Source organism: Aspergillus aculeatus (genome assembly GCF_001890905.1).
Source record: "Aspergillus aculeatus ATCC 16872 unplaced genomic scaffold ASPACscaffold_5, whole genome shotgun sequence".
NCBI lineage: Eukaryota > Fungi > Ascomycota > Eurotiomycetes > Eurotiales > Aspergillaceae > Aspergillus > Aspergillus aculeatus.
The window spans coordinates 103,153-127,393 of NW_017962980.1; the positions used below are offsets into that span (position 1 = coordinate 103,153).

The 24,241-nt window shown below is 52.4% G+C and overlaps 8 protein-coding genes and 1 non-coding gene across 9 annotated transcripts; 5 read left to right on the forward strand and 4 right to left on the reverse strand.

Annotated features, from left to right (window-relative positions):
• The first annotated feature begins 938 nt into the window (after positions 1 to 938).
• Positions 939 to 3,964, forward strand: ASPACDRAFT_77013 (putative DUF221 domain protein). Its single transcript, XM_020204850.1, has 4 exons — positions 939 to 1,210; positions 1,269 to 1,433; positions 1,509 to 2,688; positions 2,742 to 3,964. The coding sequence occupies exons 1-4, from the start codon at positions 1,049 to 1,051 to the stop codon at positions 3,743 to 3,745; spliced, it is 2,511 nt and encodes an 836-aa protein (XP_020057513.1). The 5' UTR covers positions 939 to 1,048; the 3' UTR covers positions 3,746 to 3,964.
• A 3,162-nt stretch (positions 3,965 to 7,126) lies between these two features.
• ASPACDRAFT_115742 (3-deoxy-7-phosphoheptulonate synthase) lies at positions 7,127 to 9,003 on the forward strand. Its single transcript, XM_020195920.1, has 4 exons — positions 7,127 to 7,415; positions 7,476 to 7,530; positions 7,602 to 8,507; positions 8,569 to 9,003. The coding sequence occupies exons 1-4, from the start codon at positions 7,410 to 7,412 to the stop codon at positions 8,715 to 8,717; spliced, it is 1,116 nt and encodes a 371-aa protein (XP_020057514.1). The 5' UTR covers positions 7,127 to 7,409; the 3' UTR covers positions 8,718 to 9,003.
• A 55-nt stretch (positions 9,004 to 9,058) lies between these two features.
• Positions 9,059 to 9,159, reverse strand: ASPACDRAFT_t123. Its single transcript has one exon. It is a non-coding gene; the product is annotated as a tRNA-Ser (tRNA).
• Positions 9,160 to 9,869: 710 nt separating this feature from the next.
• Positions 9,870 to 11,350, forward strand: ASPACDRAFT_1854572 (uncharacterized protein; the record flags this gene model as incomplete). Its single annotated transcript, XM_020197394.1, has 2 exons — positions 9,870 to 10,773; positions 10,808 to 11,350. Exons 1-2 carry the CDS (start codon positions 10,078 to 10,080, stop codon positions 11,348 to 11,350), a joined length of 1,239 nt encoding a protein of 412 aa, XP_020057515.1. The 5' UTR covers positions 9,870 to 10,077.
• A 695-nt stretch (positions 11,351 to 12,045) lies between these two features.
• On the reverse strand, positions 12,046 to 13,811 carry ASPACDRAFT_115749 (ubiquinol--cytochrome-c reductase catalytic subunit CYT1). The gene is made up of 5 exons (XM_020195921.1): positions 13,413 to 13,811; positions 13,154 to 13,302; positions 12,962 to 13,024; positions 12,448 to 12,845; positions 12,046 to 12,384 (listed from the first exon to the last, which is right to left on the reverse strand). The coding sequence occupies exons 1-5, from the start codon at positions 13,485 to 13,487 to the stop codon at positions 12,119 to 12,121; spliced, it is 951 nt and encodes a 316-aa protein (XP_020057516.1). The 5' UTR covers positions 13,488 to 13,811; the 3' UTR covers positions 12,046 to 12,118.
• A 144-nt stretch (positions 13,812 to 13,955) lies between these two features.
• On the reverse strand, positions 13,956 to 14,824 carry ASPACDRAFT_41440 (putative pachytene checkpoint component Pch2; the record flags this gene model as incomplete). The annotated part of the gene is made up of 3 exons (XM_020200938.1): positions 13,956 to 14,108; positions 14,174 to 14,470; positions 14,531 to 14,824. 3 exons carry the CDS (start codon positions 14,822 to 14,824, stop codon positions 13,956 to 13,958), a joined length of 744 nt encoding a protein of 247 aa, XP_020057517.1.
• Positions 14,825 to 16,412: 1,588 nt separating this feature from the next.
• On the forward strand, positions 16,413 to 19,508 carry ASPACDRAFT_77016 (exocyst complex component Sec10 family protein). Its single transcript, XM_020204851.1, has 3 exons — positions 16,413 to 16,781; positions 16,864 to 19,138; positions 19,198 to 19,508. Exons 1-3 carry the CDS (start codon positions 16,670 to 16,672, stop codon positions 19,466 to 19,468), a joined length of 2,658 nt encoding a protein of 885 aa, XP_020057518.1. The 5' UTR covers positions 16,413 to 16,669; the 3' UTR covers positions 19,469 to 19,508.
• Positions 19,509 to 19,712: 204 nt separating this feature from the next.
• Positions 19,713 to 21,062, forward strand: ASPACDRAFT_1854577 (putative extracellular SCP domain protein Pry1). The gene is made up of 2 exons (XM_020197395.1): positions 19,713 to 20,308; positions 20,403 to 21,062. The coding sequence occupies exons 1-2, from the start codon at positions 19,934 to 19,936 to the stop codon at positions 21,021 to 21,023; spliced, it is 996 nt and encodes a 331-aa protein (XP_020057519.1). The 5' UTR covers positions 19,713 to 19,933; the 3' UTR covers positions 21,024 to 21,062.
• Positions 21,063 to 21,076: 14 nt separating this feature from the next.
• EifCb (translation initiation factor eIF3 core subunit b) lies at positions 21,077 to 24,137 on the reverse strand. Its single transcript, XM_020204852.1, has 4 exons — positions 23,855 to 24,137; positions 23,551 to 23,743; positions 21,958 to 23,491; positions 21,077 to 21,889 (listed from the first exon to the last, which is right to left on the reverse strand). Exons 1-4 carry the CDS (start codon positions 23,925 to 23,927, stop codon positions 21,461 to 21,463), a joined length of 2,229 nt encoding a protein of 742 aa, XP_020057520.1. The 5' UTR covers positions 23,928 to 24,137; the 3' UTR covers positions 21,077 to 21,460.
• Between the last annotated feature and the right edge of the window lie 104 nt (positions 24,138 to 24,241).

Consider the following 24,241-nt stretch of genomic DNA (forward strand, 5'->3'; position numbering starts at 1 on the left):
TTTCCAAGACCATCTTTTAACCCGACACTGAAGAAAAGGTGAAAAGACTGCTCGTTTTAAGCCGCTTGCTTGACGTTTATTATACTGTATCTACTAAGCAGTTAGCAAGTAGTTCGGAAGTGGTTGGTAAGTAGTTATATACTAACATCACTAATTAGAGCGCTGACTTCAGTATTTGAAAGTCCATGTGATGGAACTACATATGTATATCCACATAGTGCAGTTTTTGGATACTCAGGAAGATCATCAATATACTCTATAAACTGAGTAGTTAAAGGTGATGCCTTTGCCTGAGTCAGAAAGGTTAATGGTGACGGTTCCTAGATATAAATTAATTTCTAAGTACTTGATAACTACTTAGGAAATTACCTGGGTTGAGTATTCCTCTTCCGTAGAACTAAGTTCAATAACTTCATGAAAATCCATGTCTAGAAAGTACTTGGTAGGTACTTATAAAGTACTTGGTAAGTGCTTGAAATAAAGTGTGTAATGAACTTGGAGAAATATAAGAGGAAGTTGAATTTCAATAATAAAAAACAGTAATTTATAGGGTCGTGTGGAACGTTCCTGCTTATATAAAGGGCTTGGCATCACGTGCCGCGGGAACGTTCCACGTGTACACAAAGAAAAGTTCATGTGAACTGTGTTCACGGATGACTGGAAGCGAGGCATAAAAGTGTGCTGAGTCAGCCAACCGCACAAGTTTGTGCATGAGGACGGTTTGAGTTTGGGTTCGTTGAGACGCCCATCGAAGTGAAGCGATGCCCGACACGGCGAAGATCGCATTTTAGCGCAGAGATTGCGGTGTAGGTCCCTTGCTTCGAATGTTGCCTGTCGTGGATTCTTCTTTCGTTCTGTTGCTTTACACCCCGCAATAACCTCGAGGCTGTGACGCTGTGTACTACGTGTAATCTGGTCCCCTGACGTCAGTTGTTTTTAAGCTGCGCATTCCTCCTCGGACAGAAAGAGCTCCGCGTGCCCATATGCATTGATAACCCGAGACATCCGTCAAACGCCCTCAAGCGCAGAACACGACTTCACGAGAGTCATGTCGCTCACGCAATCTGCTGCGGCAGCGATGCTGACCGTGGTTGATGCGCCCATTGAAGTACATGAGCCGAGTTGGGGGGATCAAACGGACTCTCGCGACCTCTACACTCAGTTTGTCATTAGTTTGACTATCGGTCTGGGCGCTTTCCTTGCTTTCTGTGTAGGTACCTGGAAGCCACTTGGAAAGCCTTCGTCTCTAACCAGCCGAATTGGCATAGGTTCTGCGACCGAAATGGACCGAGCTGTATGCCGCGCGGAGAAGACAGCGCTGCGCCGCATCCCACTTGCCTGAACTGCCGGATAGCTTCTTTGGTTGGATACCTGTGCTGTATCGGATTACTGAAGAGCAGGTGCTTGAGTCGGCGGGCTTAGATGCATTTGTGGTAAGTGCTGCTACAAGCCCCCGTCAGCTTGGTCCTGGTCTTAGGTAGTGGCTGACAACCCGATGTCCGATGCAGTTCTTGACCTTCCTCAAATTCGCGATTCGGTTCCTCTCCGCCGTGTTCTTCTTCGCCTTGGTCATTATCCTCCCTATGCATTACAGGAATACCGGCAAATCGGGCTTCCCGGGCTGGGACGACGATGACGAGCCTGTCGACACCTTTGATGGCGATAAGGACAAGAAGAAGATTATCTCGGACCCGAATTACCTCTGGATGTATGTGGTATTCACGTACATCTTTACTGGTCTCGCCGTCTACATGCTCGTTCAGGATACAAACAAGGTCATTCGCATCCGGCAGCAATATCTTGGGAGTCAGACAAGCACGACAGACAGGACGATTCGTCTCTCTGGCATTCCTCACGACATGGGGTCGGAGGAGAAGATCAGAGAGTTTATAGAAGGTCTACAAATTGGAAAAGTGCAAAGCGTTACCTTGTGCAAAGACTGGCGCGAATTGGACCGGCTAATTGATGAGCGGCTCAAAATCCTTCGGAACCTCGAGGGGGCATGGACGAAGCACTTGGGTTATAAACGTGTCAAGGCTAACGCGAATCGATTGCCATTGTTGCAGCAACATGCGCGTGGATCCAGCATCGTTTCGGAGGAGGATAGCGAGCGCATACAGCTTCTCTCTGACAGCATGCCAGATCACGTCTTTGACTATGCTCACAAACGACCGACTACCCGCATCTGGTACGGGCCACTCAAGCTGCGCTACCGGAATGTTGATGCTATCGACTATTACGAAGAGAAGCTGCGGCGGATCGATGAGCAGATCCAGCTTGCACGCCAAAAGGAGTACCCACCTACCGAGATCGCATTCGTCACGATGGAGTCTATTGCCGCCTCGCAAATGGTTGTACAGGCCATCCTTGATCCGCAGCCAATGCAGCTTCTTGCTCGGTTGGCACCAGCTCCTGCCGATGTTGTGTGGAAGAACACCTACATCCCTCGCTCGAGACGAATGATGCAATCCTGGTCCATCACAGTTGTCATCGGCTTCCTGACGGTTTTCTGGTCTGTGCTTTTGATTCCTGTGGCGTACTTGCTCGAGTATGAGACGCTTCACAAGGTGTTCCCCCAGCTCGCGGATGCTTTGTCACGGAACCCTCTTGCCAAATCCTTGGTTCAAACCGGTCTTCCCACTTTGGTCCTCTCGTTGTTGACCATCGCGGTGCCGTACCTTTACAGTTGTAAGTCACTCTTTGTTAGTCTTCGTCGCTACAGGAACTGATCGGTTATTCAGGGCTGTCGCATCAGCAGTGCATGATGTCTCGCGGTGATATTGAGTTGTCCGTCATTTCGAAGACCTTCTTCTTCTCCTTTTTCAACCTCTTCCTTGTCTTTACAGTGTTCGGGACTGCAACAACATTCTTCGGTTTCTGGGAGAATCTCAGAGATGCATTCAAGGATGCCACCACCATTGCCTTCGCACTGGCCAAGACGCTGGAAAACTTCGCCCCTTTCTACATCAATTTCCTGTGTCTACAGGGTATAGGATTACTTCCATTTCGTCTCCTGGAGTTTGGGAGCGTGGCGATGTATCCCATAAACTTTCTCGCTGCGAAGACACCCCGCGACTACGCCGAGCTCAACACGCCCCCTGTGTTCAGCTACGGATACTCTATCCCACAGACGATTCTCAGTTTAATCATCTGCGTGGTTTATAGTGTCTTCCCCAGCTCGTGGTTGATCTGCCTTTTCGGGCTGATTTATTTCACCATCGGCAAGTTCATCTACAAGTACCAGCTTCTCTATGCCATGGACCACCAACAGCATTCAACCGGGCGAGCGTGGCCCATGATATGTAGTCGTGTGCTGATGGGCCTGATTGTCTTTCAACTCGCGATGATTGGTGTCCTGGCATTGCGCCGAGCCATCACCCGCTCTTTACTTATCGTTCCCCTCTTGATGGCAACTGTGTGGTTCAGCTATTTCTTCTCGCGTAACTACGAGCCCCTGATGAAATTCATTGCGCTGAAGAGTATCGACCGTGAACGCCCTGGTGGAGGAGATATCTCGCCTTCTCCATCGTCGACTTTCTCGCCGCCATCTGGTCTCGAGCGTGATGCCTTCCCGATCCGAATTGGTGGTCAAGAACTGGGGCTTAGGCTCAAGAAATATGTGAATCCGAGTCTCATCTTGCCCCTCCATGATGCTTGGCTTCCGGGACGCGGCACAGCCCCAGGATATCAGGGAGACTCTGGTGTCCAGGAGACGCCAAATGTCGCACCCGACGAGAGTGTCTAAGGCTTTGCGGGCAACCCCATTCTGGCAGTATGCCTCGCATATCTCATCCATGCCCCCTGCACATACAGCCTCCCTATACCTTGTTTGTATTTCCACGGCTCGTCTCTCATTCCTCTCCTTGTGGATGACGCTTGATGATCTATGATGCTACGCCCACAATATCTACGAGATAGCCATATTCTCTGACTTTGAACTTTCATGTTATACGTATCGACCGCGCCTATAGACACATTGCTGAGGTGGGGGGCTTTGTCCACATTTCGTCAGCATGTCTTGCTTTTTTGTACATTGACCTCTCGTTTTATTGATACCAGGAGCTGTTGCTCGTCAAGGGCCATACTAATATGTAACAGTATTTTGTGACATGACTTTTGTTGATTATTATGAATGTAAAGAATGTATTTAAGTGTAAGAAGGCGGCTAATCTTGAAGCAAGCAGCACCTTCCTTACTGAACCTCTCATTAACCACCGAATAACGTATCGTTTTAAGAAAGTACCCAACCCTGCAGTGCGCAGTGCAGGCGTAGAGCTCTTCAGAATTCGAAGCGATCCGTTGGAGTTATCTATGATACTTATACAGTTTACTTCAATTCTTAAGTATGTCCAATGGTTCATCTGACGATATTGATTTGACTGTCGCTAGACGCAGCCAAAAGTAAGCAAGCTTACACTTCCCTCAGTTTATACTCAGACTAACACATGTCAACCATGCGCGATCCGCTAGAAGACGTGACTTCCCCCACAATACATAATCCCACCCACAATCAATTCCATCACAACGTGACTAAACCTGAAGGGTATGTCCCAGCTAAGCAGTCCAAGTACGGTGAAGAGTGTGATTGTCACGAAAATATCCGCCGTCCTGGTCTCATTGTATACCAGTGACGAGATCGTCGATAAGTCATTCGAACAGTTTCAGAAGAGCACCGCAGAGGAACATTACATTCAAACTGACATTGACCCATCGGTACCTCCCACTGTCTTTTCCTTGAACCTTCCGAGTAAGCCATCACATTCTAATCATCTGAATCGGTGATAGAAACCTGGACCAAGCCCGAAGCTAGATTACTCTGAAGCGGAATTGCATCACAGTCCCATATGCGAGGTTCCCCAAGACGAGCAAACCCTCATAGACCTCGGAGTTCGACTGCCTACGGAGATGCCTGATAGTGCGAGCGGCAGACCGGTCAACAAGCGTGTGGCAAGGTGTGTCTCCAATGGGGTGGATTGGGATGAGGACTTGAGACCCAGCAACGAGCCGGGCGAAGTTACGGCACACCCGGGAAGCACAGAAGCGACTTCGGTTCCATCACCCTTACCTGTGGACACCTATACCTTCAATGACGGCCACAAACCTCGCGGGATCACGAGTGCGTCAAAAGGGAAGGTGAGGCGGAAGAAGCCGTCGACTGGAAGACGTTCTACAACAGCCCAACGAACTGTGTCGAAGAAGACCAACCCGAAGAAACGCGGAGCTCCTGTGTCTGATGAAGAAGGACAGGGCAAGAACCTTGGAACTCGGCGAAACAGGCTGATTGTGACCCTGCGCCATGTTGGTAGCCCACGGAGTGCCGGCACCCAAGCTCCTCGGCCTCTTTTGGGAGATGGAGCGTCTGTTAATGCTATGTCAAGCCCTGCGGCTACGGACAAGAACCTCGAAACTCTTTTGTCCGACAAGGAGAACATTGACTCAATCCTGTCTATCATCCAGATCCCGGGCATTGACGGCAGTGACGGGATAGAGCTCTATCGCTCTGGCCTCCAAGGTGAGAACAGTGAAGACATAACAGCTCCTATGACCCGCAGCCAATCGCTCGAATATCGAAGACAGGAGGTGCAGGTTCACCCTGTTGAAGGGTCGTTCGCAGCATTATGTACGGTTGGTATGATGACAGACAAATCTCTTCAGAACAAGAGTGATGAACTCGAGAACTTGACCAGCAATGACAAGAGTCCTCCCGTATACCCCGAGTCAAGCATGGCATTCATGGAGGACACAGGCTGGAAAGCTCAAGAGATAGGTACTGAAATAACTCTTCACGGAGCTATGTCTATCGAGCGTGATCCCGCAGGGATTTCCAGCTCAAGAAGCACATCACCGTCCGTGACATCGGAAGAGACTCCTTCGAGAGAGCATCATACCCAATCGAGCTCTCAGGAGAGTCTAAGCGCCGAGGCTGTCAGCATTTCCCCCTGTTCCCTCCAAAGGACCCCTAGAAACACGATAGTCGATACCAATGGAAGTCCCCGCCTCCTTTCAGAGCAATATAAGGAACATTACAAGACACAGGCAGTTGTTCTAGGGGACGTGGCATCCCTGCCTGAGTCCTACAGAGGCCATACGACCGGGGAAGGGCCAGCTTCCTTTGCTAACCGGCTGAAATTATGCGCAGCTAGAGATAACCGGCCGGAAATATCCGGACCTATCCAGAATACTGCCGTGCAGAAAATGCTGCTGGAGACTAGCGAGGTGGGTCCAACACTCTACGAGCGCGGAATTACGGACGAGTATTGCTTGTGCTGACTGCGGTGATTGTGCCAAGTCTTTAAACCGCCACATCGAGAGCGAGAACACTACTATAAGCGAGGTGTTTGAGTCATTCCGGAAGAACTGCCATGACATGCTTGACCAGCTCTCAGAAGCTCAGGAGGCACGGATTAGATTATGCCAGCAACAGATGGAAGGTATTCGCAAGCATCATTCCAAGATCTGCGAGGAACTGGTTCACCGGATGGAGAGAGATGAGAAGCGATTTCAGAAGCTCCTCGGCATCAATTAAACTTCTAGATATAGTTTCAAGCGATCTTGCATAACTATGGCATTTGACGTCAACAAGAACTTCGCGATGGAAGAGAAGCTTTGATCTTACATGTTCAGCTACTTCTGCCAATTAGAGTTGACGATGGTGAGGCAATTGACAATTTACGAGTATCTCATTCATGCCCGCTGCCACATTGAGTAATGGACAGTCTGTTCATCCAGTTCCACCTTGATGGAGTTCCCAGTACATCCAGTCTGGAATGCCATGCCTCATGGAAGTCATGGGTCAGTCACCCGAAATGGTAGGGAGCAACAATACTATGGACGCCGGGACTCCCGAAGCGACCCTGAGTAGAACACGCTCTCAAGCACCGCAGATCGATCGTATTTGCTTCCAGCATCAGCTATTATTGGGAAAAATGGATCAACGATGGCAATTGAGTAGTGATTGACTACTGAGCTCTGTGCAGTACAGCTGCAGGACGCAGTGAGTGTATTCCAGGGGACGCAGCCAATGGGAACGACAGTGTTGGGCATTTGTCCGCTCACCGAGGTCACGTGGATCGAAAGATTATGACTCGAATGGAAATGCGCCCGCCGACTTAGGAGGCCAGCCAAATGCGAGTGACGAGGTTTTGCCCCTCTCCCAGGAACAATCAGGTTTGACAATTTCTTATAAGAGGCGCATTGAACTGGCCTTCAATTGAACTACAACTCGGCTGTTTTGGTACAATTGACTCCCCAGGTCAATCTTTTTTCTCTCCATTCATAACCTTGGTTGCTCTCGTTTGAATCCACTCTATCATCTCCTTCCCTTCTTATAGTTCATCGGGCATACTATCTGCCTATCTCTCTCTCTATCGCCATCTCATCCCACCCCGCCGCCGCCGCCGCTGCCCACCATGTCGGTGAGTCACCTGCGGCCATCCTTGATGTTTTCGATTCCATGCTCATCATAGCCCATACAGTTCTTCATTGAAAACCCTAATGTCGGAGACAGAACTTCCTTGGAAGACTCACGAAGTATGTGTGCTCCCCAGTTTATTCATTTTTTCATGCCATTGTCACTAACGACTTGCGTTCTTCCACCCCAGTTCGCGGATACAACCCCCTTACTCCCCCCAACCTTCTTCAACATGAGATCGCCTTGACGGATAAGTCGAGACAAACGGTCCTTGAAGGCCGTGAGGAGGCCACGGCCATCGTTCAAGGCACGGACACCGACCGGCACCGCTTGATGGTCGTCATTGGACCATGCTCGATCCACGACCCGCAAATGGCCCTCGAGTACTGCGATCGGCTGTTGAAGTTGAAGGAGAAGTATAAGGATGAGCTGCTGATTGTCATGCGCTCCTACCTCGAGAAGCCCCGGACTACCGTCGGCTGGAAGGGTCTGATCAATGACCCGGACATTGATAACAGCTTCAAGATCAACAAGGGTCTGCGCATCTCTCGCCAACTCTTCGTCGACCTCACCAACAAGGGCATGCCGATTGCCAGCGAGATGCTCGATACCATCTCCCCGCAGTTCCTGGCCGACTGCCTGTCGGTTGGAGCCGTGGGGGCTCGTACCACGGAGTCCCAGGTCCACCGGGAGTTGGCCTCAGGTCTGTCCTTCCCCGTCGGGTTCAAGAACGGCACCGATGGCTCGCTGGGCGTGGCGGTGGATGCCATTGGCTCCGTCAAGCACCCCCATCACTTCCTGTCCGTCACCAAACCCGGTGTCGCCGCCATCGTCGGCACCGTCGGCAACCCGGATTGCTTCGTCATCCTCCGCGGTGGCACCAAGGGTCCCAACTACGACGCGCAGAGCATTACGGAAGCCAAGGCGAAGTTGGCGGCCCAGGGCCTGCCGCCTCGTCTGATGGTGGACTGCAGCCACGGCAACTCGCAGAAGAACCACAAGAACCAGCCCAAGGTTGCCGCTGTTCTGGCTGAGCAGATCGCCGCGGGCGAGACCGCTATCATGGGTGTGATGATTGAAAGCAACATCAACGAGGGTACGTAGAAATCTTTGTTGTTGTCTGGTTCGTTTTGCTGATGCTTTTTCTTTTTTTGCAGGTAACCAGAAGGTCCCTCCCGAGGGCAAGGCCGGCCTGAAGTACGGTGTCAGTATCACCGACGCCTGCATCCACTGGGAAGACACGGAGCTGGTGCTGGAGAACCTGGCCCAGGCGGTGCGCGCTCGCAGAGAGAAATTGACCTCTTAGTGAGCGGCTCTCGCCCGGGTTTCTGTATTGTTCTGAGGTACGACTATAATTGGTTTGGGGAGCGGGGGTAAACACAAAAGTGATCTATGAGTTTCTGTTGTATTGAATCTTTCTACGCCCTTGCGGCGGGTAATAAGCCAGGTAATGAATATCAATGAATACTATTTTGAATGGCTCGGCCACATGGACTGTGTAGCCAGTCCTTGAGCAAGCGGCACCCATGCCTACCTACGGTCTCGATGTGTCCTCCGATGCGGACTGAGCTTGGCCGAGGTAAGCTAGACAGTATTTTGGCCTAATTCCCTAGCATTGAACGAGTATTCACTCGACAAAAAAGTCGACGACAACGACGCGATTTGAACGCGCGCGGGCGAACCCAACAGCTTGCAGTGCTATCAGATAGCATTCGAGGCTGTCGCCTTAACCACTCGGCCACGTTGCCTTGATGAAGACAAGAAAGCTGCGCTTGCAACTATAGCGTAAGGGAGGGTACCTGTGCCGATGCTTGCCCGACATCCATGAAGTATAGGCAAGTCTAAGAATAGGAGCTTTCTGACGGGCAGGCAGGCAGGCAATAGGGCTTTCACGAACCCTCCTTGCCGTTGAAGAGTTGCCCATTGCGCAGAGCCTTAGAGGTAAAGAAGGCGCCTCGGAGCACCGACACATCGCTGGCTATTTGCGCATTGGCATAGATCATAGACAAGATGTTAAGCGGTGATTGATTCGGATCCATACGTAAGCTGAATGGCGAAGATGAGTGGAACGTGATGAAGTATTCCCCATTATTATGGCTCATGATGAGGGAGATCCGATAAGATCTAATCTCCACGATGCCTGCAGGCACCGAGAGCTACTATGCACGGGACCATTACTGCATTCAACTGCGGGATTGCGCAATCCACTACCCGTTGGTTGCTGCTCTATGGTCACTGGTAAGGGACCATGAGCTTAAATCAGAGCCGCATTGTTAGTGATGCTCAAGGGGAAAGAATACACCATCTCAAAACCAAAGAACAACAACAGCAGCAATGGTTGCAACTCTCTCACCTACCGGGTATAAGAGAGTATTGGTAATCAAAGCCCCGGCTGGTCGAGGATCCGTTCCGATAACCCCGGCTTCGCCAACAACGACCAACCGAGCGACCCAGAAACCGAAACCTGGTTTCCAGAGTTTCATTAGATATAAATCCACCATGTTGCTCACGGGCTGCCAGCAGGTCATCTCCATGGCTTTGGGGATTGCGAAATCGGTCTCCATTCGTTACATCGATTCCATTGATTGAATTTCAGCATCATTGTCAAGTGTCAGTCTTGAAAGGCGCTCGATTGTACATACCTACAACCGCGGAGTATTCCTACAATGGTTCACAGGGAAACTTCAGACATGGGCGATGCACCACAGCAGCAGCAGCAGCAGCAGCAGCAGCAGCAGCCCAGCTCCCTCACCACAACCACCATGGCGAACCCCTCTCTCAACAGAGACACCCACCTCGCCGAGAAGCTGGCCGCGCTACAAGCGCACGGCGTCAGCGCGCAATCGCTCCCTACCTCCGATGACTCCGTCCTCTACCTCGCCTACGGCTCGAACCTGAACTCAGAAACCTTCCTCGGCATGCGAGGCATCCGCCCTTTGTCCAGCACGAACGTCGTCGTCCCCAGTCTGTGGCTTACCTTCGATCTACCGGGAATACCTTACGCGGAGCCGTGTTTCGCGGCAACGAGATACCGTCGGGGTGCGGCCGAGGGCATCGAGGATGAGGACAGGGGATATCAAGATGGGGAGGGCATCGCAAATGTCCGCAGCGACACGGACAACGCTCCACCGAAGGAAACAGACTCCTCCCTCCCCCTCCTCACGAACCACAACCGCAACCACAATCCCACAGGCGGAGAACCAGACTACAGCCCGCGCATGCCGCTCGTCGGCGTCGTCTACGAGGTCACCCTATCCGACTACGCGCGCATCATCGCCACCGAAGGCGGCGGCCGCGGCTACATCGACACCGTGATCGACTGCTACGCGTTCCCCAAGACCTACAATCCCCATACGGACCCGGTCCCCGAACACCCCGGCACCGTGCCCTTCCAAGCACACACATTACTGTCCCCTGGCGCGGCGGCTGCTGCTGCTGCTGTTGCTGCTGCTGCTGCCGCAACCGCAACCGCAACCGCAACCCCCCATTCCACCCAAAACCCCCAAATCCACCCGCCCCAACCCCTTCTACGCCCAACCCTCAGCCCGCTACCTCGGCCTCATCCGCGCCGGCGCCGCCGAGCACAACCTCCCCCGCGCCTACCGCTCCTATCTGGCCGGCATCCGGCCGTACCGGATCACGACGCGGCGACAGCGGGTCGGGCAGGTCGCGTTCCTGGCGGCGTGGGGGCCCCTGGTCATGGTGCTGATCGGGCTGGGCCGCGCGCTGGCCGGCCCGGATGGTCGGCATCCGGGTTGGTTGGTGCGGGCGCAGGATGCGGTGTTTGGGGCGATGTGGCGGTCGTATGATTCGTTTTTCGTGAGGGTGTTTGGGGATGGGGAGCGGACGGTTGGGTCTGCGGTCATGGAGGGGGAGGATGGAGATGGAGATGGGGTGGTGGGGGTGATGGACGTACCAGAGGGGGAGGGGGTTTGTTGATGCTACCGTTCGCTATTAGAATGCAGGTAGTTACTAGCTAGAGAGGGTCACTTGCTAGAGATCATGATATGAGGCACAATGTAATGATGTGGGCTGGGGTTGAGGGGGGAATAAGAGGTATTGGTGCTCTTGATGCATGGTTTCAGTATCGGAAAGAACATTCTAGTACTCCGTACATGTGTCAAAGCTCACCGTTTATACAATGAGATGAGCAGCAGATGCCTAGCTCCCGCTCTTTTTCTACGTGTTGATGAATGAAAGCGAGAGCAAGGGAGAAGAAAGCCGATATCACACATCTGCCACACCCACAACCACACCCACAGCACACATTAACTGTCCATACCTAAAACTCACGATCCGAATCAAAACATAAGAAATTGTGACATTGCGGGGGGGGACCTTCAAAAAAACAACATTTTCAAAGGAAAATAAATATCTAGGATACAAGATACAGGTGTCCTGTGGAGTAGGTAAAAAAAACAAACAACACACACTTCTAACGAAACATAAAGCAGAGACCACACCGAATAAACGTCCGTGAAACAGCACAAGTCTTTGCAGCAGGGAAGAAAAAAAACACGTAAGGACGACTCCCAGATTTGTTATGATACAGGCATTTATATCAAAAAAGCTTTCGCCCGTCGCCGAAATTGTTCTTTATTTTTTTCTTTTATCTCCCTTTCTGGCAGCCTCCCAATTTCACTTGGTTTGAAGGTGTTTGGCAAACATTTCTAGGGTGGTTCCGCTTTCTGCGAGGCCTCTCCTCTTCTAGCGCCGGGAAACGGGGGGGCTGTACACGATCTTTCTCGTCTTGATCGGGGACCACTTGTAACGCTTGACCCAGACGCTCAGGGCGAAGAGACCGGTCAGAAGGGTGATGGCCTTAACACCCATCTTCTTGCGGTCGTCCATCTCGGGCTCGGCGGCCCAGTTGAGGAACTCGACGACGTCCTTGGCCATCTGGGAGGTGGTGGCGGGGGTGCCGTCCTCGTACTCGACGACACCGTCGAAGAGAACACGACCCATGGCAATACCTGGGATTCAGCGGTCAGATGAAACGGTCTTCGGCCAACAGGGAAATAAAATGGTATACATACCGGTACCGGGGAAGTAGGGGTTGAAGTTCATGCCCTCACCGAGGACAACACCAGCTGGGGGCTCGTCGGGGTAACCGGTCAACAGACTGAAGATGTAGTTGCAGCCACCGTGACGGCCCTTGACGATCAAGCTGAGATCCGGGGGCAGAGCACCACCGTTGGCAGCACGGGCGGCCTCCTCGTTGGGGTAGGGGGCGGGAATGTAGTCGGACAGCTTTCCGGGGCGCTTCTCAATCTCGCCCTGGTCGTTGGGCTCGGTGTCGTACTCGTACTCTTCGGCCATGGCCTTCATCTCATCGACGGTGTGGAGGACACCGACGAACGAGCGCCAGGGCACACGGGTCAGGGAGTGGCAGCTGGCACAGACTTCACGGTAGACCTGGAAACCACGGCGGAGACTGTATTTTGAACACAGAAGAAATCATATGAGCATAATTGCCGAGGTTGCGGGAGTCGCCAATAAGGTCAAGGTGGGCTTCCTGATGTCGGGAGAGAAGAGAAAGATATTACTCACGCGGCGTGATCGAAGGTCTTGTTCCACTTGGCGTGCTCCCAAGGGTATGCGGTAGCGTGCAGACTGTAGTTCGATGCTGTTAGCTTTGTGGTGGTGTGGTTGGCCGGGTTGGGACGAGCCATCGTTCCGGGGCAGCGGAGCTGGTCTGGTCGACGGCCGAAACTAATAAATTCTTTCTAGAGTATTACTCACCCCTCCTCAGCAGGCGTCATGGCGTGAGCCTCTTGGCCATAGAGATAGGCGGCCGATCCGATAGCGACGGCAGTGGCGGCGGAGGCAGTGAGTGTGAGGTTGAAGGGGGAGCTGGCGGACTCAGGACCGGCGGCAGAGGAAGACGCACGCTGGTCAGCAAGTTAGTCAAAGGCTCTTGCTGAAGGCTCGGTGATCGATTGCACATCGATTGACCTCATGGTATGGGGTCAATTGGCGTCGAAGTCCGGGAATAGCGTACCGTGGAGGTCTTGCTCAAGGTCTGACGTGCGACACCCCGGAAGGGCACGCTGCGCAAAACAGTACGGCCCAGCATACTGACGATATGTATAACCCTCCGAACGATGGGTAATTAAGACGGCACAATAGCCACAGAAGGGGTGGGGGGAGGAGGAGAGGGAGGGGGGAGGGGACAAGGCTGGAGCGCAGTGGGAGAATGTGCTTTTGGAGGTTCAATTGAAGTCGAGGTTGGTCGAACGGGTCAAGTTTCTCTTGGGCTTGGAATTGCCTAAACCCTCCCGCTGATTGGCTGCTGGCCGGCTGCTAACTGGCTTCGGTGAAAACCGCGACTTTTCGGAACAAACAATTTTCGAGGCCGGCATCATTTGGTCTGATGCACTGCACCGTCACTTCCTCAAACCACTACTCGGTCTAATCCTCTTGGAGGCATTTCAGACTTCGTGATGATGTTCTTCCTTCTCCCTATACCTCCATGTCCTGGTCTACCACCCTCAATGGCTCTGGATCCCTCGCCTTGCCTCCCTTCGCCTCACTGACTTTGGTTTCAATCCGCCTGCTCTAATTGGTTAGTCATCTTCTCCGCCGCGATGCCCTTTCGCAGCGCATCAACGGCCTTGCGAATATCGCTCCTTCCTTCCTCGCCATACATTACTAGCGATAGAATGGGCAGTCGACGAACTGTTCGGCCGCTCAGTCCCTACGTTGAGAGTTGAAGTCACGAGTCAGCGTGGTATTCACTAAACCTCCAGAGAATGCACTGACCAGACTCTCCGACACCGCCTCGGCCAGCAGTGTGGGGATGGCCTCTGGAAACATCGGGTAGTTGACAATCATCTCATCATACGTCGGTAACATGAGCTGCTCGGCCGGCTCTTCCATGTACGACAATCGCGTTTGAGGATCATCCGGTTGAAGTAGTTTCACCTCAAATGCGGCCCCTTCGATGATACGGTTACGACTCATCTCCTCGAGGCAATCTTTGTAGATGCGATAAATCGATCGGCTGGATAAATTCGGCACACATTGCTTGATATCGACTCGGTCGAGAAACGCTGGATCCTACACAAGACGACGACGCCTATCAGCCGCTTTCATATTGTGCTATAGTTGAATGCTTACCAGGGCAGTCAACAAGTTGCTCGTGCAGACCACAATCACATTTGGATGGGCCTTGATTTTGTCGAGGCCTGTCAACAGAGCGTTCACGGCTCGGATGGCATCAAATGGTTCGTTGCTACTCAAGGCTCGATCTCTGCGGGCAGCGAGCGTCTCGATTTCATCGATGATTACGCAGACCAGCGTTTCGTCCTCCTCTTCAAGCAGCAGATCTATGCGCTCAAACATCTGATCCACCAACTTCGCTCCCTCGCTGAAGAACTTACTTCCTAGCGCATGCGCGTTGATCTCGAACATTTTACTCTGGGGATAGTCTTTCCCCAGGCGTATTGCGAGCTTCTGAGCTAAACCGCGGCTGGGATGCTTTTAGTGTCTAGACTCATGGCCACATGCTGGAACGCACCACAAGCTTGTTTTACCGGTCCCAGGTGGCCCCCATAAGAGAACCAGCTTGTTCCAATTAATAGTCCATCTGTCGAGCTTGCAGGCAGAGAATGAGACTAGATGTCTGTAATTAGGAAACTGCGGAACAAACGCCTGCGTCGTAGATCACTTACGCATTCTGCTTATAGCAGTAAGTATCGTTGATTGTATAGGCTCATCGAAATGCAAGCTATCAGACATAGATTAGACCAGCGCGCGAGCATGGAGCTGGAGATGGGGTAGAGCTTCCGTACGATTCCCAGAGTCCATTCAGATCTGAGTTGGGAAGTGCCATGATCCTCGCCCTCGTTGAGTTCATACTATTCTCGGTGTGACCATTAAGAGTCTGGGCGAGGTGAGGGTCCTCGGACTCCAGTTGGGTATGGAGCTGATATGCTTGAACATCCAACCTCACCTGGTCCAGGGGATATGCTCCGGACTCTATAGTACCACCGGTGCACTCGCAAACAAGCACGGAATCCAAAGCCTGAGCGTGGGAGTTACTCAGCCCATCTGCTCAACGATTAACAGTCTTGTCTGGATGCGTTGGCTGCGGTTGACTTGCCGAAGGAGACGATCTCTTGTCCAAGGGAGAGAACCACGAACTTGTCAGTCAGCCACTTGGTGAGGTCGTCTCGGATCTATGCAGAGGTCAGAGGGGGTGATTGTCGAGTCTTTTAGCTGCCTACTAAATCCGTGCGGATGATGATGCCGTCATTGTTGGTCTTGACACGAGCTTCAATGTGAAGAACTGGCTGTTGCACTTCTATCGTACGTGAGATGCAACTGGTCGAGCCCATTTTCGGCTAAAGATCCTGTAGGACTGGTGACACATGTAGCACCATTCATTGATAGGCGGATATGAAGTACAGTAGAGCTGAGATGCTCGTGGTTCAAGAGAGTCGACGAAAAGAGTAGGTACTCAGCATACTAGGTAGGTAGCCTGGGGCACCTTCTAGACCCGTAACTGTCCGTAGCTCAATCTCTTCTCTCCGCGATCTCAACATCCAATTAATTTCCAATCACTACCATTTCATCCTTGCTGTTTCAGAGCATGGGTTTCAAGAACCAAAGCTTGGGTTACCAGCAGTGGATGCTAATCGTTCCTATTCAGAACTCCTACACTAAATATATATACATCCTCGATGTTTCGGGAACCACAGCTGGATCACAATTGATGGGAAGTACTTAACTGTGTATGAATCTTTTCTCCAGATCTAGAACAGATACTCACTAATTGATCTGAGCTCGCTTGCATTAGGTGAACACACTATCTCCAAGTGACGACGCCAATCCATGTTCATGCTGCTGGTTTGATAAAGCATGATCGAACCGGCGGCTTGGGCCGGAAAGGAAAAACATCCGGCTGATCCATTCCCATAGCCCGTTTTCTGGGGTTGGCGGTTGACACGGACCGTTGAGAGTGCCAATAGGTGCTCACAACCTCTTTATTTAATACAAAGCAGATTTTCTTTTCACATGCGCAGCCATACAGGTGCCTTATCAACATTATGGTACCCGGGCTACCGTGAATTTGAGCTCAACCTTATCGTGACCTGAATTTGGGGTCGCCCCGCGGAGCGAACTACTTACTACTAGTAGCTTCTTGGTGGGCACCGCCCACTGGGACCCTGACCGACTTGCCCGGCCGGACTTCAGCTGCGCCGGTGCTCACTGAACCACAATACATATCCCGATGCCAAATCGCAGTTGATCATAATGCAGAACGCCAGGAATGGGCCAGGGAACAAACAGAAGCCCCGCAGAGATGTTTTGGCTTCACTCAGAATGGCCTCCATGGAGGAGATCTCCAGGGCGGCCCTTCCAGCAGGTATGGCTCGTAAGCAGCGGCTATAGCCAGAGATCTTGAATATGTTTGCTTGGGATTCTAATGTTGACCGATCGCAATGCAGAGATCATGTCGTCCATCCTTGATTATCTCTCCCCCGTCGACCTCATCCGAGTCGCTCGGTCGTCGAAACTCTTGCGCGAAATGGCGTACGATGATACCAGATGGGTGCAGAAGCTGAAACAGATCGGGTGCTGGGACGAATTAGAGGCTCGCAAACATGTTGAAGACACCTTTGGAACCATAGCCGACATGAAAACCATCGAGCACAAAGAGGCGGTGGATCTCCAAGAAGCAATTGATGCGACTCAGCGCAAATCTGACCACGCCTTGAGTTCGCTCGCGGATGGCTTCGACCAAATCCAACTGTCTGCCCCTGCTGTCACCAATGTCAAGGATGATTCAGAGGACGATCCGGTCTTGGGTGTGTTGAGACAGGTCAAATCAGTGCGCGGAGAAGCTCGTCAAGAGTATGGAAAGATACACGCGGCGTTGGCACCATACTATAATGATATTGTCACATTAGGAGCTTCGGCGGACAGTCTGCTGTTTCGAGACTACAGCAATCCGCAACACCAGGCACAAATACTTTCTCAGCTGCAGGCGTTCGCCAACTGTGATTGTACCGACGGTTGGCATGAACGAACCCAACAGTTGCAGTCAGCTGTGTCGGCCTTCGAAACGAACGCGGTCAAAGAGTTTCGACACGGCTATGAGACTGAAGACATCGAAAATAGAATGCGGGAATACGCCCATGTGCTATATACGTTGAACGGTGGTGGCGCAGCAATCGAGCTCTTCATCCACCACAACCACCTGGTTACGCGCAAATCGGATTTTGGAAGTGTGACAGACTGCATCGACACTTTCGCAGGAAGTGTTAAGCTGGAACATACCCAGGCTTTCTTCACCCGGATGAGTGTTGCCTACAACGAGGAGGTCTCAATTATAAACCGTGCTTTCCCCCCGCAATTACAGGTCAGCACGCCATTTATCGAAAAAGTCGGACAAGATGTACTATTCCCATACTTGACAGCTATCTTCGACGAATTACATCGCACGAACATTGAGTCTTACCTCACAGCGGTTTCGGGAACATTCGCACAATGTCTCAATCTATCGGAGACACTGCTGCCCATTCAAAACTCGCCAGATACGTTTGACGAGTTCTTGCAGCACGTTATTGCAAAAACATATGAACCTCACCTGGATCTGTATTTTGCAGAAGAATTAGACCATTTCCGGAAAAAGTCTGAAGCAGCAGTCGGGGAATGGGATCGGCAACTCTCAGAGCAGGCTGCATCAACCGAGCTGTTTCTGATGTCCAACATCAACCGACAGGCTGACAAACGGGACTTTCTGACCTCGTTCAAAAAAGTGATCATGGCGCCCGTCAACATCCTTCCCAGCTTTTCAGGGAGCAAGACAACGGAAACCAAGTCGACTCCAGATCCCTCTCCTGATGATGCGTCATCTTTGAAGAGCCCAAACCGATTTTCCACGATCGGTTCACCTGCCACACCTCCAGTGATGGAAGCACCGACTACAGAACTTGCAGCAAAGGCTGCAGTAATGAAATCCAAGCTAGAAGGAATTCGATCTCTCTTCAGCATTGAAATCGCTCTAAGCCTTGTGCACGCCGCGAAATCCAGCCTAGAACGAGCTGCTCAATTTGTCAGCGTAGGGGGTGAATACGGAAGCGCAGCCAAACAGCAGTGCGAGGCTATTTTCGTTGCTTTAGTGCGCATTCTTGGGCACCGCCATCTGATCGGCGGCTTTGACAAGGCTGTTAGCCATCTATCCAATTATCGGCCTCGCGAACAGGGAGAACGGGACCAGTCCGGAGTCGAGCCGTTGGTGACTTTTCTGGAGTTGGTCAATGTTGGCGATCTTATCTTGCAGATGATCGATGTATTTTACGAGCAGGAGCTTGTTGGCGCTAAGTTAACCGATCGGAATGACTTCCTTGATCCGGCCGTAAAGGAAAAGAAGAAGTTTGAGCAGAACCTCGATGAGCGGGTGGCTGCTGGACTGAACAAAGGCATTGACGTGCTTATGGAGGAAGTGGATTATATCCTCGCGACACGACAGTTGGCGACAGACTTCAACCCCAGTGTTTCCCAGGACCCGTATCGAAAGACGATGGATGTGAACATCACTGAGGCGGCGGCTGCCGTAGTAGATGTGGTATCTTCGCACACCCAGATGCTTGTGGGCAGTACGGACAAGAGCATGCTGGATGTCTTCAACCAGGAGGTCGGACTGCGGCTTTTTGCCGCCTTGTGCAAGCACCTCAAGCGACAGCGGATCAGCATCGAGGGATCCTTGAAGCTTATCAGGTAAGCGCTCTCCCCTTGTTTCAAATTACACCATTGAACACAGCTGACAACCTCTCAAGCGACATGACCCACTATTTCAAATTCATCCAAGGGTTTAAGAACCAGGATCTCCTGATATATTTTAAGGCGCTACGGGAGTTGTCTCAAATCTACCTGATCGACTCGTCCGATGCCAAGGAGTTAGCCACCATCATCGCTGATGCGGATCGATTCTATGGGATTTGGCGGGTGGAGGAAGTGTACGAATTCGCCGAGCGACGAGCAGACTGGTTGCTGGTCAAGCGGGACGTGGAACGAGCCATGTATGGCATTGGATGTAGTGTTATGTGAACCACGAATATACCATGTATATAGAGAGCCATGAATACCCCCATTGAGAACCTGGAGCGCATCAGAGGTATGAGGAATTTGGATCGTCAGGTAGCATCCGGGACGGTCCGAAGGGTCGATCCTCTATTCTAGATCTACCCTTAGTCATAGACCCTGCTTCTTCAAGGCGCCGTTGCATCATGCATTCATAATGTATCGGGATATCGAGAGAGTCCCTCCGTTTCAGGATGTCTTCTTGGTCTGGGCCTGTCTGGGCCTGTCACCTGGCAAGCCGCCACAGACCTTGTTTTTGTAACCTGAAAACATTGAGCAAGCGAACAATTGGTGGATTGACATCTCGACCTGCATACTTTGACCCTCTATTTCTCTCTCTCTCTTTCTCTCAATGCTGCCCTTTTTCTATCTCATCGTAACGACCTAAAGAAACCACCATGACAGTTACCTGAATGACAACTGACCACCAAGATGACCACCAACAACAACCTACTCCCATTCACAACAACATCAGCCATAACCACCACCACCACCACCAACACCCTCCTCCACTGGCTCTACATCACCATTACCATCCTCCTCCTCCTCACGGCCCTAACCGCCGCCGACCCCGCCCTCACCCAGCACGCAACGACCATCATCGTCGTCACAGTGACAGCCACCACCGTCGCGACGCCCACCGTCCCCCACCCAGCCTCCTACACCTCGCTCGACCTCTTCGCCAACACCATCCTCGGCGTCACCAACACCTACCGCCAAGCCCACAACGCCAGCAACCTCATCTGGAACAAGAGCCTGGCCGAGTACGCGAAGAAATGGGCCGAAGGGTGTAAATGGGCGCATTCGGTAGGACAGCCCTCTGCCCGCCTTCACCCCCACCCCCCAGCCCCCCCAGAGCATCTAAACCTGGTTACAAAGCTTTACTAAAGAAGGGAAAAAGCACGGCCCCTACGGCGAGAACCTAGCCTTCGGGTTCGCGAACGCCTCGGCCGCCGTCGCCGCGTGGGGCGACGAGGGCCTGCGCTACAACTTCCGGGACCCGACGGGGTTCACCGAGGAGACGGGCCACTTCACGCAGCTGGTGTGGCGGGCGACGACGGAGGTGGGCTGCGCGGCTGTGGACTGTGGGGTGGATGTGAATGATGGGAAGGATTCGCAGGGGACGAAGAATGGGGACACTGCCAACAAGAATGGTAATCACAATGGCAATGGCAATGGCAATAATAATGGGAGTGAAGGCATCAATGGCATCCAGCGGCCGCAGGGCTGGTACGTGGTGTGTGAGTATACGCCTCCGGGGAATGTGATCGGGGGCAATGAGAAGCTGGGCGATAAGGCGTTCTTTCGCATTAATGTGCAGGCGTCGAGTACGTATTCGGGGCCGTGGCAGACCGCTGGCAATAATGGGGGGAGTAAGACTTCCGTCGCGTCGAGTACGTCGGGGGCTGCTGCTGTTGCCGCTGTCTTGGGGGAAAAGGGTTGGGGGTGGGTTTTCTATGGGCTTGTTGTTCTGGGGTCTGGGGGTCTGGGTCAGTGGGTGGTGGATTATCTGGTCCTTTAGTCTATAGTTTTGTTGCAGGTCCGAAAGGAAGCACTAATCACTTAATCATAGTTGCAAGAACTGCTTTGGGTTTCATCATTGTCTGTCATCTCTCATACTACCGAACGTCACGCATATCATTTAATCTCCCCCACACGCTTGAGGGTAAGTGAAATATGCAATACAGATCTATTCGCTTTTTTTTCTTTTGGTTTCGATGTTCCAGCAAAAAGTCTGCTCCCCACTGCTTTTGCGATCTGGAACCGAGCCAAAGGGCGTATCATGGGAGGAAGCTCACAGGAGGAAAGTGTGGAAACTTCGAAGAGAGAGGGAGAGGTAGAGGGAGGAAAAAATGGAGGAGGATATCGACAGACAAGATGCAGGAATGGAAGAAAGAGAAAAAATGGGAAATGGGATGGAAATGGAACACATTAAATACGGAAAAAAGGGAACCCCAATCAACCAATGATCTCCTCGCTCTCCTCGACAATCTCCTCGACAATCTCCTCGACAACGGTGTCGCCCTGTTCGTCGGAGACCGCGGAGGCATCCTTGGCCAGCTTGGGAGTATCGGCCTCCTCGGGAAGGCCGTAGGCCTCGCGCTCTTCGGCCAAGAGCTCCTTCTCCCGACGCATCCAGGCAACCCACTCGTTGAGAACGCGCTTGCGCGTCTCCACCACCGCGGTGTTGGCAATGTCGACGGCGTACTTGTCCTCCTCGTCGAACTCCTTGGAGTATTCGCGCAGGTTCTTGCGCACCTGCTTCTGCTCCTCCTTGCTGAGAAGAGTGGGGGGGCGAGGGCGCCAGACGAACTGCTTGAACTTTTCGGTCGGGTTCTCGGAAAGGGTCTGACCGGCGAAAGTGTGGATGTTCCAGCCGTTTTCCATCTACAGGTACAAATTAGCAATGGTGTCTCAGCCAGTGCAAAGGGGTTCAGATTAGAAGATGAACATACCGAGTGAGTCCACACACTAGCACTGGTGACAACGTAACGACCGGTGGGATCCCAGTCAATGTCCGTGACACCGTAGTGCTCGACCGTCTTCATCAGCTGAAGGTTGGCAGCCAAATCCTTCTCACCCTCGGGCTTCTCACCCTCGAAATCCATATCCCAGAAGTCAATGTCGAAGCTCGATTGAGAGTGAACCGTGGCAACGACAACGAAGCGACCCTTGGGCGACCAGTAGATGGCGTTGCTTGTCTTCTTCTCAATGGTGCGCACAAGCTTGAAGTTACCGGCCGAAACACCCTTCTTCTCGGGAGCGAAGAAGGAAACTGCCGTCTTTGGGGGAGCGCCAGCACCGCCGGCAGCCTCACCGTTCGTGATGAGAACAAAACGTCCTCCATTCGGCTCCCAGGCGAAGTTGATCACGGTATCCTTGAGACTGTCAACAACCTCGACCGGAACACCCTTCTCGCGGATGCGGAAAATCTCCAGGTTGGTGGCCATGGACTTCTTGGACTTGGAGTGGCGATCCACCTTCACACAGACGTAGGTACCTTGTGATTGCCAGTGCAGCTTGACATCGGAGACGTTGAAAAGGTTACGGGTACGAACGATTTCTTTCGAAGGAACGCTCATAAGGGCGACACGAGCGGGGTTGCTGCCGATTTCGGGAGTCCAGAAGCAGAGCAGCTGTTCGTATTGCTTGACGCCCTCGCGGTTAACGGTGGCGGGGGACCATTCGAAGTCCATAACACCATCGATCTTGACGGAGGTCTTGCCCAGCAAGTTCATCCGGGGAAGTTCGTAGATAGAGATCGACTGGGATTGCTGCATTCTCGCAACGTACTTCTCATCAGCAGACCACTTGAAAGCGGGCCACTGAACCTTCTTCTTGGGCTGGGCATCACCCTCGGCACCAGGGCCAGCGGCGAGATCGTTGGAAACGAACGAACGCAGGGGCTTTCCGGTAACGATATCCCAGATGATGATGTTCTTTCCTTCTTCCTCGTAGGTCAAAACAGGGTGACCCTCTTCAACCTGAATGGGGCGCGCGGACCAGGTGGTGAGATAGTTCTCGCCGGGCGAGAACTCAACCAACTGCACGAAGGGGTGAGGGAACTGCTTTTGCTTCGAGAAAGCCGGACCACCCCAAAGTTGAATACCCTGAGGGTGGACAGAGGCGAGGTAGGTACCCTTGGGGGACCACTGGACGAACAGCTGCGTCCAGTGGGCACGATCGACAACATTCTCGGGCGGGTGGTTCTTGTTGTTCCAGAAGACGCCGACCTTGTCGCCGCGGTAGAGGGCGAACTGGTCACGAGCGTTGGGGTCGGCGAGCCACGAGCGGAGGTGCTCCTTCTCCTTGAAGGGTTCGATAGTGGGGGGCTTGTATTCCTCGTCGACACGTCCTTCACGACCGTAGCGGTCAATATCCATCAGTTTGTTGACAGCGAGAGTGTGCTTCTTGTCGAGGGGGACACCGTGCAGGGCCTTCACGGCAGCGACGGCTTGTTCGGGAGTCTCATATTCGACGAAGGCGAAACTGCGACCCAACGTTAATTTTTCCCTGCTGCAGTTCCAGCCCGAGTTCCCAGTACATACCCTTCGGACATATTCTTGTCGTTGATGGGCATGAAAACAGCATCTTCGGAGGTGTTGCCGGCGGTGGTGAGCTTCCTCAACAAGAACTTAATGAGCTTCTGCCTGCTCTCCTCGGGCACGATCGGAAGCCCATCGATGACAACAAATGTATCCAAACCCTCATCAAGTTTCACTTCAAACTGCTCCTTAAGGTCTGCAAGACCAAAAACCGATCGCGGTCAGTGACGACGGGCACGGGTAACGAAAAGGACAGGACAGGACAGGACAGGACAGGACAAAGAACGCGAGTCGGGGTCGCACTCACCGGAGAAGTCAATCTCCTCCTCCTCCTCTTCGTGGAGGTCCTGCTCGGAGAGGGTGTCGAAACTGGGCGCCATATTTGCACTCACAGCGGACGGCGATAAAGAGGGGGGAGGGGAACGGGGTGGAGAGCGTTGATACGGAGGAGGAAAGATCCTGTTCTGGATTTTCTGCTGGTCGACCCCGTTTTGGCTGATTTTAGGGCAAAAAGAGCAAATCCCAAACCGCAAGCGCTTCTGTGTGCGAAGCAGCTGAGTCAGCTGTAATTTAGATCAGGTGACTATAGATCACCTGATTAGGTGTGGCTGGGCGGGACAGGAGAAGGAGTGGGGGAGTGGGAAGTTGGGGACTCTTTACTACTAGTGCTGTGCACGTGATCTAGATTAACTAA